This window comes from Hippocampus comes, unplaced genomic scaffold (assembly GCF_001891065.2).
Source record: "Hippocampus comes isolate QL1 unplaced genomic scaffold, H_comes_QL1_v1.1 scaffold38, whole genome shotgun sequence".
Taxonomy (NCBI): domain Eukaryota; kingdom Metazoa; phylum Chordata; class Actinopteri; order Syngnathiformes; family Syngnathidae; genus Hippocampus; species Hippocampus comes.
Genome location: NW_017805716.1, coordinates 562,514 through 577,438, shown reverse-complemented (window position 1 = coordinate 577,438; position 14,925 = coordinate 562,514). Strand labels below are relative to the sequence as shown.

The 14,925-nt window shown below is 46.9% G+C and overlaps 1 protein-coding gene across 2 annotated transcripts in view; it reads right to left on the bottom strand.

Annotated features, from left to right (window-relative positions):
- Positions 1-13,348, bottom strand: part of chchd3a (coiled-coil-helix-coiled-coil-helix domain containing 3a) — a 50,134-nt gene extending 36,786 nt beyond the window's left edge. The window contains exons 1-6 of one of the 2 annotated variants that reach the window (XM_019883207.1): positions 13,285-13,348; positions 13,103-13,198; positions 12,231-12,401; positions 11,813-11,885; positions 8,723-8,816; positions 4,016-4,196 (exon numbers count right to left, since the gene is read on the bottom strand). In XM_019883207.1, coding sequence (XP_019738766.1) covers positions 4,016-4,196; positions 8,723-8,816; positions 11,813-11,885; positions 12,231-12,401; positions 13,103-13,183 — 600 coding nt within the window. In that variant the 5' untranslated portion in view covers positions 13,184-13,198; positions 13,285-13,348. Of the gene's footprint in view, positions 1-4,015; positions 4,197-8,722; positions 8,817-11,812; positions 11,886-12,230; positions 12,402-13,102 lie in introns of both variants that reach the window. The other variant, XM_019883208.1, reaches the window with a different exon arrangement.
- Positions 13,349-14,925: the final 1,577 nt, after the last annotated feature.

Here is a 14,925-nt window from a genome sequence, read left to right as displayed (position 1 = left end):
GCAAATAAATGGGCTGTGAGACCACAAAGCTTCAAATCCTGGTCGAAACATGAAAAATCAATTTCCTTTCTCCTCCCCGACACTTCAACACCCCGCAACCTCCTCCCGGCCTTTTGTTGAAGGGTGCCGACTGTGCCGCCGTTTCGCTGGGGGAACGCCGACAACATCTGCCGGAGCCACGGATTGATGAATTGGCCGATCGGATGCCCGCAGTGAAAACTGATGGATTGATCGGTCCGGAGGTTGGAGCCTTTGCCTTTGTGGCAAGCCCAGGGGAGCGCAACCTCTGGAGGTCCGCTGCTCATCTGTCATGTCCGACACGCGGGGAATGAGATACGAAAGGCTGAAGCGTCATTACAGAGACATGGCGGGGCATGTGGAAGGAGGTCTCGGCCCGAGAGTACGATAGCAAATCAAGAGTACAACGGGAATGAGGTGGAAAAGCGGGAACAGATAGATGTGGGGAGAAGAGATAACACAGCAGAGCAGTTCAGCGGAAATGTACCAAGGTTCACCAAGGTCAAAGAATCCCAATTTGGATCGCTACCAAAATCGAGCCACACCAGATTTTAATTGGGTACTTCTTGCTCCCGGGATAAAAAACGTGAAAGTCAAAACTACGGAGCAACGGGACACGGATAGAACAAAATGCGCAGAACCATCCAGAAAGTGTGTTTGCGTTGAGTCGGAGGGAAAATTCCTCCACAGAGCTTCGGCAGAGGACGCAGTGAAGGACCTGAAAGTGGAGGGACGTCTACCTGGCTTTGGACAACAAAGCCGACCCCCCACGGGGAGCAGAGTGAACGCCGGAGAGGAGAGGACAACCTCTGTCAGGTAGGAGGCGAGGAGAATGTCGACGAGTGGGGGGACAGCGGGGGCGGGGACATGAATGCGGGGCGACAGACAGTGTCAGGTGGGACGTAGGTGCCTTGCCTGTCTTGTTCATGAACCCCTGCAGCATGTGAATCCGAAACCGGCTCCATATGTTCGGAGCCTGGCGCGATCAGGATGCAGTGGGCATTTTTTTTTTTTTTTTGCAGTCTTTTCATGAATATTCATCGCATGGAGCAGCAGGTGGTCCTTGAGGTTTGATGGAGCCGGGCCAGGCGGGGCTCCCCAATCCACCCCAGCATCTGTCTATCAAGTCCGAGTCAACAGATTCGGGGTCACCTCTAACCTGTCTGCCGTTTCAATTCACCCCGTTACTTCCCCCGGACTAACTGCTTGTCGAGTCATTGCTGTACTTTATGTATTCCCCTTTGCCGCCTCTTCACGGTTTTTCGATTGGTTTTTGTTTCCTAATTAAAGTCTGTTTTCAAAATGGCTCCTTAAATCAATACCTTTTATTTTCCCGCTCTTTCCAGGCGCTTCTATTTATTCCCCGTCTTCTTTTTGCCGCCTCCCGCGCATAGATCACCCAGAATTTTCAGCGCCTTGCGGGCTCCTCCATCTTTGTTCTCACCGCCTCAAAGTCCCCCCCCACGACCGTTCAATCAAAATCCGCGCCGCAAGCGCCATTAGCGGCGCCAAGCATTCACTTCAGACTGATACAGCTCTCCGATTGTTAGGCAGTGAGCTGCTCATAAATGAAAGAGCCGGGTGGTGCCTAGAAAAGTTCAACCGTTCATTTTTTTTTTTTCTCAGGTGCTCACGACGCAGGACGTCACGAGGTGAGCTCGCTCCCATTTGCGGCTTTTGCGTCAGACAAACTTGTTGATCGCGTCAAACAACTTGACCGCTCGTGTCATCGGCTGTTGAGCTCTAACAGTTGTCCTGACGCTCCGCCCCATCCGCCCATTCATCCATCCGCCAATCAATCAATCGCGACCAATTCACAGCATCGGCAGTGCCCACTTGCCGTGCCAATTAGCGGACAGGGTGAGGGCCTGTTGCCGGAGGAGTGCCGGTAAACAGCTCGCCAATTAGGGCTTTACCTCCAATACAGGCACGGCGTGTGGGCACCATACCCCGGGCAGGGGTGAAGGCTGGCCCCGCTGACATGTAAGGAACGCTTGTGTGGACTCCCTCCAAGACAGAGCGTGGGAGAGAAAAAAAAAAAATGGACGTACAAAAGAAAACACAAAAGGCCCCCCCCCCCCCCCCCCCATCCTTAATGTTCCCATCATCTGTTATATGGAGAGGGGGAAAAAAAAAAGATTCTTCAGGATTTTTTTTTTTTTAATACCACCAAGGGACACCAATTCAAAACCCAGCAAGTCTCCTTTAATACCGAGGAAATTAAATTGTCAGCATGTTATCAGCCCGGTCCAGTCGTCTGTGTCTGAAATGCGACAGCCAGAAACACGACCATTTTTTGACCAAGGGTAAAATGGAACACTTGATTTGGGGAAACAAATTTTAAGCGGTTTGATTGCCGACAGAATAGAGATTTATCAGCCCCGTCAATTATTCCTCCTCAGTCAATTCTCTCTCTCCGATGTGAAAGCATTTGTCTATTTAACAGGATTCTGTTGTTCAAGCTCATCTCAAACGTAGCACGCGACGGTTTTTTTTGACGATGGCAAGCGTGACGAGTCGACATTTCGGGGGCACTAAAGCCATGTTTGGAGCACGGAATGATTGATGACTTTGGGTTTGATTGAAAATCCCGCCTTAAGGTTTGACCCTGCGTGTGACCGCTGATGGATTGGTCACTGGACCGGTTTGGCTCCGCAAGGGCCCGATTCGTTCCAAATCAAAACGGCAGTCCATGATGGAGGGTCCGTGACTTCATCAACACCGGACCGTAAAGAACAGAATACGTTTACGGCCCGTGCTAACGTACAGGTATAGCATGAGCCAGGATTTTGAAGCAGCGCCCGCTAGTATTGACCTCCTCAGCCTTGAGGTTGATTTGCGTGCCTGCCAATTAATGTCTGCGCTCGAGCGGCATAACACGTGCGAACCCTGATGCCGAACCTGCCGAAAGTGACAAGCCGCAGGCACCGCGTGCGCGCCTGTGACGTTTCAATGACGGGGAGGAGCGGGACTCGCTGGGATGAAAGGAGTCGGCTCGTCGGGGAGGGAGTGACAGAAAGGCCTGGAGGACGTGCGTGACGATCAAGCAAGATTGTTTTCCCTTTCCAGTTCCTCCATTTTTTTTTTTAGTTGTCTAACACGCATGGTACAAATCAGGCGCAACGGGGTCGTGACTCAACGGACTGAATTTAAATCCAAGGCGCCATTTGAACCCTCGCCTGCACGGCGACGCTGCAGCATGCCCAACAAGTGTAATTGGCTCGGGCCGGGCCTGCGGAGGTTACGGCGATGATAAGGTGAGCGTGGGGAGGCATATAACTGTTCACATCATGGCTCTGATTGTGTGTGAAGTCGAGGAGAGAATGCACGTGACTGCAGGGCGCGCCGTGACCTGTATCTTAATGAGTTTGGTGCTGAGGGAGGGTAATCAATAGCACAGTCAACAGCAACTACCGCCGATGACAAATGTTTCTGGAGAACAGGCTTCAGGTCAATTCGCATTCAATTAAAAAAAAAAAAAAAAAAAACACGAAAAATACAGTCGCGCGGGCGATAAAAACACCTGATTAAATATTGAACCACCTTAAAAAGAAACGAGATTTACACGTCCTCTACGGGTGACCCCCATCGAGAGCCTGGGAAAGCAAAAGGCCGAATGCGCATCTGACAAATGACAAGGAATCAAAAACAGGCCACCCAAAAATGAACGTGTAACACGATTCGGCGGAAAGATGAAGAGGCGCAGATAGGGAATGTTAGGTTACACCGTCGAGATATTTACTTACTGTGAGCTACAGTCTCCAGTTCGTGTTCTGCCCCTCCAGCTAATGCAAGCTAGCGCGTGAGAGAGAGAGCTGAGGATCAATGAACTCTCGCTCGGAGTGATGCTCACACGCCAACGGACCTGACATTTGCCAGCGAGCCATAACCCGTCGATTTCCGCACGCCAGATTCACCTCGGTGGGCCGGGAACGGCGTGTGGAGGACCTCGCCTCGCCAAAAAGTTCACAAAAGTCTGTGCGATGCGCGGACTCACATAGAGCTGGGCGCGGCGCTTCTCTTCCTCGGCGGCGATGCGTTCCCGGATGGCGGCCTGCTGGATGCCGTCTTCGGCCGCGGCGCGTTCGGCGGAAAGAATGCGGGACACCTCGTCCTCCGCGTGACGCTTGGCCTCGGCCCGAGCTTGGGCCGAGGCGCGGGACTTCTCGGCCTCGAGCCTGTGGACGATTGACGACACATTAGAGGGTTTCCGAATCATTTGCACTCGCGGGCAATTGTCAATATTGAACGACAGGGAAAGCGCGGCTACTTCCAAAGCGGCGATAAACTCCGTGCAGACGCGAGACCACCATTTGAACCCCCCCGTTACTGAGCTCTCTTAGTTACCTAGCAACGCGCTCCCTGTGCAGTGACAGTGCGCTTGATTAGAAAACAGGAGGAACGTCCCTGAAAACCCCGAGCAGCCTCCGCTGCTCAGAATCAAGCGGCGAGGTAAAATAAACACAGAACAAACAAAAGCAAGCGCCGGGGCGAATTATGACAGACTGAAAAGAAAACTCGGCGAGGATCCCAATAAAACCTCAAGTCAAATCCTGAGAGACTGCAGACAGAAACGTTAGAGGCAGGTGAATATTGACTGCTTGAAAAATAGCTCAGTGACAATTTCCACGCCACAGCTCACAATTTCCATTCTCGGGAGGACATTTTTTTTCCTGAGTTCTTATGACTTGGCCCATTTCTACCTCGACAGTTTGCAGTTAGCTAGCTCGCGATGCCTCCACCTTGAAAGCGAAAGCAGTGAATAGTGGTGACTTGGCACGTTTGGCCCTGGAGGAAGCCGGGCAAAGACGGAGTGAGGAGTTGGAGAGGGAAGGATGGAGGGAGGCCAGCCATGTCCACTCCTACAGTCCACTGGGCCGTGCACGTCAGCACACTCCATCCATCATACGGACTCCCACTCACTGGTAAACACCAACACGCACACACACTCGCGCGCACGCACAAACACACGGGACAGTTGCTAATAGCCTTTTACATTCACCATTTCCCCACAACCCGCACCTCAAAGTTGGACATACTCGGAAAAGTTGATGTGTAACAAAAAAATTGGAGGCAAATGGAGTCAAAGTGTCATGCGCCCCCTGCACCCATTGATAAATGTTCAGTCTAAATAGACCAAAGGAATAAATACTGTGGGATAAAGAAAGCTCGGCAAAAGAAAAGTGTATTTCCTCAGACTTGCTCACAAGTGCAAAGGCAAGCAAAGACCGCTATCACGAGCTGGATGCTATCTGTCTGCCTCGCCTCTATTGCTTTCCAGCCATTATTGCACTCTCCCGGGGATATTGGACACATTTTTCATTTGGCTGTAAAGGATTGACACCAGGCGGGGAAGAGAGTGCTGAGAAAGACGATGCTTCATTCCAAAAAAGAAAAAAAAGGGGGGCGGAAAAAAAAAAACTAAACATCCTCTGCGTAATGGAATGATTTTGGAGGACATGGATGATGTTTGCCCTTGGACTGGAAGTGTGCAAAATGAAGTGGTGACACTTTATTTTCCACGGCTATCCAGGAAGTCAATCGGGAACGCGTGTTCCAAGTGAACAGCTTGGTTGGCGCGGTGCGTTCTGACGGGCCGAATGCATGCTGAGTTATGGATGTAAGCACTCAAGAGGGGGCACCACCTAACAGGAAGTCATGCAGTATGGTGACGCTTCCATGGCGCCGGTGCTCAGGGAACTGTGGTTGGTAAGACAGTTGGCACCGAATTAGATTTCTAGTTTGGCATCCAAGCTCCGGTTGTCAAGCGCCGATGATGGAATACTTCAACGCTCATTGTTGTCACAGACAAAGGAACAATGTCCAAGGGTTAAAGTACAGGTGTTGTGTTTTGGAATTGTCTCCAAGGGAGTTGGATAGAAAACAAGGAGGCCAAGGACTGTTTAGAGGAGCGGGCCATCCAACTGACAGTTTTTTCACTTTCAAGTAAGCTACAACTCTCGAACCCTCAATCACTCTCACTGGATTTTGGCCTGTTTAACTGCCGCTTCCCCTCAGTCAAGTAGATGTTGATTTTGGTCGACTGTGAGCCCGTTAAAACATTTTGAGACTCTTTTGTGATGAAAGGCTCTGCCTGACTTGACTTCCTGGTTCGGCGCTTGGAAGTGGAAAGGGAATGGAAAGCTTTTCAGTCTCTACCATTCAAAAATGAGACGGGATGAAACGCAATCGTGCCTCAAATCATATTTACCCTCACCCAAATTGAATTGGCTCCTCTTCTCAATTCCCTACAAACTACTTCATGTCATCCTGCTAAACAACAAACCACACTTCTTGCCTTTGAATTGTCACTCTCTACTTTTCAACGTAGGCCTCCTGTCCTCCCAAACATGGATGCTTCCAGTCATCTACCGGTATTGCACATTAGACTTATCTCGACACAGTGCACCAGGGAGGATGGAGTCCGGCGTAAGCACCCTGAAACAAAGGCATTCCGGGGCTCTATGCAATATTGATGCTGAGAATAATGTCGCTGAATGCTGGCCATGAATATTTGATAGCCCCGACGCGCTCTCTCCAACACGCTGGCACATAAACATGGCACACCTGACTCTGAGAGGGAGTTAAAAATTAAGCGTGGAAAATGAATGAACTGAGCAGATTGATTTTGAAACGTTGCAACGTCCAAGCTGTTTTGCATTCTCCCCGCATCTGTAAAACGCAAACCGCAATGGTCTTACAAAGTACGACTGTGGCTAATCAGAAGCATACGGTCAGCTTATCTGGCCTGCTTGAATATGCAAAGTGGTGTGTAAACCTCACAAGAGGCAAAAAGTATCACGGCAAAAAATGTAATCAAGCGAGTGGGTCTGGTTGCTTCGTTTGAAAACTCATTTACCGTATTTTCCGCACTATAAGGCGTGCCTAAAAGCATCGAATTTTCTCAAAAGCCGACAGTGTGCCTTATCGTTTGATACGCCTTATGTATGGATCAATATTCTGATTTCTTGGATGTAGTATTTTAAATGATCTGTAACGCGCTTTGTTACAGCCGCAGCGGTTGTGAAAGCGCGATATAAATAAAGCTGCATTGTGTTGTAGTCTCTTTAGTGGAGCTCTATCTAGTGGATGCATAATGCAACCGCAGCCGCAATTGTATTCGCCTTATAATGTGGCGCACCCTACAGATAAAAACAGTTTTAAAATAGGCAATTCATTGACGGTGCGCCTTATGCTCAGCGATAGCGGTTCTGTCCGTCTCAACCTATTTCTTTGCAGGCGTTCTGCTGCGATGCGTCGCAGGCAAAGCTGCACAGAAAAAAATTAAGACTAAGGATTTTGGCCTGTTTAACTTCCGCTTCCCCTGACTCAAGTAGATGTTAATTTTTGTCAACTGCGAGCCATTGAAAAACCTTTTAGCTCAGCCTCTCAACTTTTAGTCTGATGTCAAATTGGTTCCTTCATTTGAACCGGCATCACCCAAAATGTTCATCCCTCAACTGAACCATGTCCTTCAAACCAAAATCCATCCTGAGCCATGGTTTTTGGCATTCGCTTACATCCCCAATGCTAGAGTGCTGAAAACAGTTTGCAGCCTTACTGGCTTAAAGTCAACTGACAGACTAAAAAAACACACACACAAAAACACACACACAAAAACACACACACAAAAACACACACACACACACACACACACACACAAGTGCAGCTGATGATTGCTTGTTTATGGCTGCATTTTCCACTTCCCTCACCCGAGAAATGAGGGTCTGAAAGCCGCCATGATGTCCATTAATTGCAAGGAGGGAGCAATTGTGAGCCACTTACTCCTTTGAACGGATGTCAATAAATGAGCTGCAGGAAGCAGTTACGGGTAAAATAAAAAAAAATAAAAAAAATTAAAAAAAAAACTGCAAACCAAACCCCCCACCCCCCCAAAAAAAAATACATCCATTTGCCCGAGTCATTTTCCTCTTGAAGGAGTCTATAAGATGGACTTTTAATCAATAATCCAGCACTGCCTCCTGAATCAAGAGAGCTTGTGTTTTTGTGTGTTTAGCCACTAATCACAGGAGTCCATTCACCAGGGTCCACTGGACGGTGTCCAGGTCTATTAAAGTGGGGGGCTCTAGCGAGGATGCGGGTGGGGAGATGGGGGGGCTGCCATTATCGAGCACCATGGCCACACCGCAGAGCAACTGCTTGTTCTTTTACCTCGTGCTGAATACGTTCTGCGCCTCTCCGTCTTTAGCAGGGCTAATGGATCGCCCGACTCTGCGTCCAGGAAATTACCTCAGGTTTAGCCCCCTCCTTTCGCAGGCGTGATTAATTGATCCGGAGAAGACGACGAGAAGAAAAGTGCTGATGCGCTTCAGAAATGGGGGAGCAGATTGGAAACACGGCGGGGATGGGGGAAAGAGACGGGACGCCGATCGCTACAACTATGAATCAAAGTGGCTAAATTGTGGAAAATGTCCCAATGAAAACGTCCAACAGGTGCGGATTGACACAAGTGCAGAACGGTGTCACGATCCAGTCGCACAGAAGGTGTTCTTAATTTTTGGGTGAACAACCACAGCGCCACACCGGCACGATTTATTTTATTTTATTTTAGCTTTTATTTTGTGCAACCCCCTCACGATATAAAATGGAATAAAGTCAACACATCGCATCCCCCCCCCCCCCAGAGTATCGGATCCACTCAATTTAAGTGCGCCGAATGCTGTGTATACTTTTTGCTTCTCACCAAGCCTGCAGGTCTTGCTTTGTCTTGACCCTCTGCTTCTCCAAGCCTTCGTAGAGCTCAGCACTGATCCTTTTCCTCAGGGCTTCTTCATCAACTGAGCAGCAGAGAGAGACAAAAAAAAAAAAAAAAAAAAAAAAAAGTTTGGAGCATGAGCGATAACACTCATGTGTTAAAGGACACGGCGCAAAGACTTCACAAATGAAATGAGCGCCTCGATGCAGGAACGGGCAGATTCTGCGTCCACATCCTTTGCAACCTTATCTGGCTATATTTGTGTCAGGGACATCACACGTGGACGCCTCTGGTGTCCTCGCCGCTCTATCTTGGCAGGTAATTAAGCGTGAAAGTAAAGATGGCAGCCAGCGACCAGGCCAAAACGTGCTCGGAACACACAAGTGCCACATGGTGCCCTGTGTGTGTGTGAGTGGAGATTACACTCACACTGCATTAGTTAAATGGGATAATCCCTATTGTCAGAGGCTATTATTACCTGGTAAAATGTAATAACAGTGGGACAGTCACGAGACACACACTGGCACACTTGCATAAAGGCAATTTCCTTCTTGATGGAAAACGTTAATATGGGATTTAAAAAAAAAAATGACAGTTAGAAGTAAATTAGATCACAATAGAAACGTGGCAGAAATCCATGGACAATTCGGGGTCTGATATGGATTTTTTTTTTTTTTTTTTGGGGGTGCGGGGTGACAAACTGTGACTTTTGGTCACGTGGAATAGATTAACAACCCGGTCGATCCCATCCCCAACTTTGCACCACCTTCATATAAAAAGCCCCGCGCACCTTCGCCAGCGATTTTAACACCCGCCGCAACCCCTTCACCGAGCTTCATCATTCAACTTACCGGCTCAGGCGCGACAAAGCGTCTGCGCTAAACTTTCTCCGGCGCCGCTAACGGGAGCAGAAAATATGATCCGCTCGCTACGATCGTGCCTCAGCCGTTGCGTTTGACAGCAGCGGGAAGCATCATTGATCAACAACATTACAACTCTATCAGGATCAGCCACGCACCATTTACAGGGTAAATGTTAGAAGTGGGACTCTCCCGGCGACGTGGGGTCCAGAAGCAAAAATGCAAAATAAATAACTAGCTAAATAAATAATCACAATGTCCTATCTCTATTTTTTTCGCACAGTATATTTGTGAGGCTCGCACTACTACTTTCTGGAAACGTGGCGATTTGGCTGTGCAACCTAAAGAGAAAAGTAACATTTGAAAAGTCCTTGGAGTTCAGGTGAACGGGAAAAAGTCGCCCACTTATCGCCGTATCCTTTCCTCCCAATAGCTGGCGGGCTCCCACGGGGGGAGTCAGTAAGCTCCTGATATGATAAACACTCTTGGAAGGGGGTCGCCGCTTTGGGCGAGACGCCACCCGGCTTCCGCGGAACCCCATGTCAATCCCGGAATAACGCATGTAAATGAAAAATTCATCATCATCGCTCACCGCCAATCACAGAGCCCCGTGGAAAAGTTGCCGTGAGAAGGAGGAAAGGGAAAAAAAAAAAAAAAAGTTGGCCGACTATTGCGGGTGGAGATAATAGACGGTGGCAAATTGCGTTTCTCATCAGGGCTTTGATTAACCCCGGGACCCGCGTGGAAGGCCTAATCTGTAACATTAACACTTTGTCACGATTTCTCGGTGGAGTCGCCGCGCGCTTTTCTCCACGCTCGAATCAGAGAAAGAATTGTTTTAAATCTGCAGCCTGGAGCATCCAGGTACCATTTAAGGTCAAGCTCCATTTATCTATTTTTACCTCTTAAATCTATTGTTATTGGGGGTCTGGCTCTCAATTTTTATTCTCGATGGGCGGCACCTCACTGCATTTTTTTTTTAACTCCATCCCACAAAGTGTCCACCTTTTATGAAAATTGTTGCGCTGTGAAATGAACATGGCCTCCTCACACCCCCCACCCCTTCCGTCGCCATAAACGCACTCGACGCGTTTCAAAAACACAAGCCCGCTATTGTTGCATTCGGCGTTAAATCTGAAAAGCAATTAGCGCAAACAATGGTGGGATGCTTTAACCGGATCGCCGCCGGGAAAAGCGTCGAAAGAAGCTTTTGTGGGACGCAAGCGAGTGAATTCAATTGTCAATTGTCAAACAAATTTTCACGATGACGCGCTCGACAAACGGCCGAGTGGCGCGGATGAAATTTGGTGTCAAAGAAGGGCAAAACTCTAATGTACTGCGCGGGCACATTTACCTTCACCGCAGCGTGCTTGGCTTATTGTGCCAAACTGCAGAGGTGTCGTTTTAATCACCGGAGTCACTGTGGCGTGGCACGAGTTGGCCTTTTTTTTAATTAGCCCGCTGATTGAGCGCCGGAAAGGACGGGGGATGCCTGCCTGCCCACGGCCCGGACGCCCGTCCTTCTCTCTCTTTGCCCACACCGCACCCACACGCCTGTCTGTGCGTGCGTAATGAGCAACGTTCAAATGTCCTCGGCCTAACCGGTCAAGAAAGGAAAATGAGCACCCGGTTTTACTTTTTGGGGGAGATGTTACTACAGCAGTCCGATGACACCTTGTTAGGCTCATTATTTGACATGTTCTGTCAACGCGTGCAGGTAACGACAGCAAAAAACGGACGCCGCCATCAGCGGTAATGAGCGACTAATTTATTAGCATGGCGAGGGCAACGGAATTTATCATTTTATTAGCAATCAGAGGCGGACAATGAATCACACGAATGAAGACTAATTACCAAGTTGAAGACAAAAAGCGTGAGGTGGCTTAAAGTAAACACCCACACAATAAACATGATTAAAATTCAAAATGTGGCCGCACATAAAATTAATCCCCGGACACTTCATCCTCGTAGAACCTCTAATTAACTTTGACGAGGAGGCACGCCGTCCCCCGTATAACTCATAATGAAATGAGTCATTAGCGAGAATGATTCTACTTTTATAATGCGTGTATTAACTTTTCCAGTTTGTCTGCCCACCGTCGAGGGAAAATACAACAAGGCTTTATCCGTGTACAGTCACTTAAAAAGTGACATCAATTTTTTTTTGTTTGTTTTGTTTTAATTGACATTGTGTTACATGCACTCTTTTGACACTTACTTGCTGGTGCAACAGGAGGAGGTGGTGATGGGGGTACTGGATTGATAGGAGGAGAAGATTCTGACTGCACCACCTGTTGAGGAGGAGGAGGAGGAGGAGGGGGAGGAGGAGTGGTCACTTGAGACTGTGCAGAAGGTGTTGGCAGGGCAGGCTCAGATGCAGGAAGGGAGGAGAGGAGGTACGAATCAGGCGGCAGGAAGGCGGGAGAGGCGAGGGATTCGCTTAGCGGAGTTAGAGCATCCACTGCGGCAGGGAAAGGAGCGGGAACGGGGGGATCGGAAGGAGAAGGGAAGGGTGTAGTTACCGGCTCAACAGCGGGAGGAGGAGCAGGAGCAGAGGTTGGCTCAAAAGCAGGAGGCACAATTGCGGGTAAGGAGGAGGAAGGCAGCACCACGTCAATGACGGTGGGTGCTTCTACCTGCTCGGGTTGAGGAGGAGGAGGTGGAGCAGGAGGTGCTATGTTGTCCTTGGGAGGTGGAACTGGTGGAGGAGGAAAGGAGGGAATGGGATCAAATGGTGGAGGAGTAACAGGTTGTGGATGAGGGGCCATAGAAGGTCCCCGCATTCGATTGATGACGTTCTCCGAGAGCTGCAAAGAAACATTCAAAACAATGATCAAACCTTTTTTTTTTAATCAAGGAAACAGACTCAATCGTCTTATTTCAGGAAGCACACCAATGACATGAATGGGATTACGACTTAATAAGTGACTCCTGCCAACTCCTCAAAGCTTACCTAATTGACTTAAAGCGGCTCCGTCTAAATCTAACCGCACACACGCTCACTTTTGAAGCCTCTGTTTTAATTGAGCAACTTGTTTGGCAAAATTCGTGTTTGCATGGTTAGTGCAAAAGTACACTACAAAATTACAGATACCTCTCTTTTCTATAACAATTTTGGAACACTATACTTGACTTCACGATGCTTTGCGTCATTCATTCATTCATTCATTCAAGCAGTGGTTACGTGCACGTGGCCTCTGACGTCAACGTTGCAATGACATTTCTACATTGCTACGCAAAAAAAAAAAAACTTGCCCTGCAACTTACTTTAACAAATATTCACGAATGAAAAGACGAAACTTAATGTTTACACGCTTGTTTTAAGAAACATAATGCAGTTGATTGCATTTAAGGATATGCTTGTTTAAAAAAATAGTGACCTCAAGCAAGAACAGAAAAAAGATAGAGAATACAGCATAGGATTGCAATAACATTAAACTAACACTAATGCAATATTTTATTGACATTTTGTGTCGCAGTGCAACATGTAAGTGTGTTGTCAACTCACCCTGATGCCCTTCACAACTGTCACATTCTCGTTCTCGTCCGACTCAAATGACACGCGGCGGGTACTGTTGTTGGCTCCCATTGTCACACCGCAGGCCTAAAAATCGATTAAATATCTACATGTATTAATAAACACTAATGTCGAGTAGAGCTTTAGCAGAGTTTAGGAGCGTTCAGAGTTACCCGAGGCCCACACGCTGTTGTTCCGGCTTCTCCGGGTCGACGTAGAAAAGAAAATAAGATGTGATTCGTTCAGCTCGCAGCATTGAGAATTTCTATTGGTTGTTTTTGTCAGGAATTGGCGGAAGTCTTAAAAAAAACAGGACCTCATTGGAAGAGATGATACTGTACTGTCTTGCATTTTTTTTCAATTGGTTTTGATTTTTAAAATCCATATTTTTAATCATCACATATTTATATGTTAAAATTGTTGTATTTAGTTATTTTGCCCCATATACAGTCAATTGCGAGGAATTATGCAATAAAACAAATAACTTTACAATGCATTTACTCAAGATGAAGTACATTGCCCATTAGTTTTATTATATCGGATAAACTGAACACATATGGTGAATAACGAGAGTTTTACGAGCTGACAACGTGATAAAATCAATTCAAAAAATACATATTGCAGGCAAGTGTGAGGTAATTATGGAACAGGGTAGACAGAAGGTGAGGAGGAGGAAGAAGCGGGCGTAGTATTGCCACAGATGACCTATTGTAATTCATACCCAACACAACATATTGCTTGTGGCTTGGGAAAAATGCCCAGACTGCTGTCAGCTTCACTTTCCACCAAGGAGCATATCTTTGTCCAGTCAGCGCACAGGCACATCTGTTGTTTACATTGTATTATGACTCATTTCGGTGGTTTATTTCTTTTTCTTTGTCTACCAGCAACACCCCCCAAAAAATAATGCTGAGAAAATATATAAAAACGTACACTCCTCCTTCTAAAATCATTTAAAAATATATCTTGAGTATAATCATCGGTGGCATTTTTACAATTTGATTGTGTTAGGTACAATAATTCCAGTTCCAAAATGAAAAATTACAGCTTTTGTTTGTTCCAGAAAGTCAGGCTGCCTTGCAAGATCTCAAAGTATAGCACAAAATTTGATTTTACTTGAGCACAAAGGCTATCATTATGGATGACAGCTCATAACTCTTGCTGTCTAAACTCAATACATTATGAACAAAGAATTGTTTCTTGAAGTTTTGATGCTACACATACATAACGTGGATCAAAAATACATTTCCAAGTATTTGTGATTGTTTTCCCACCATGTACTGTATGTAATTTGCTTTATATTGTGTTTGTACTGCTCCTTTGCAGCAATTTTCACTTTTAGATTATTAATTTTTTTTTTTTTGTCTCTCGCTTCATATTTGCATGATTAAATCAGTAAAAGGCAGGAACACATTGAGCTCCATATGTCATACTTTTTGTCATAAGATTTTGACATTACATTTGAAAAGCAAATTTTCCCTCTGTATTATTTCCCCATGTGTCATTTGTCTTTGTTGTACAAACAGGCTCACCTTAATTGTGCTTGCCATTTTTCTGTTTGTCTTTTATTAATGAAAAATTGGTTTCTTGTGCATGGCAGTCAAAGCGCATTCCCCAGGGAGAAACACTCGTCTCTGAATCTATTATGATCACAGATTACATAATGAGTAACTGGAATATGCATCGATGCCCCAAGGCACTCCTCGAAAAGCCTGAGGCTGTTCTGAATGAAAAGCTTATATAATAGATACATGACTGAATTATAGCCTAATAAATGTTGTGTATGTCGAACAAAGGTTTTTTTGGTCATCTCT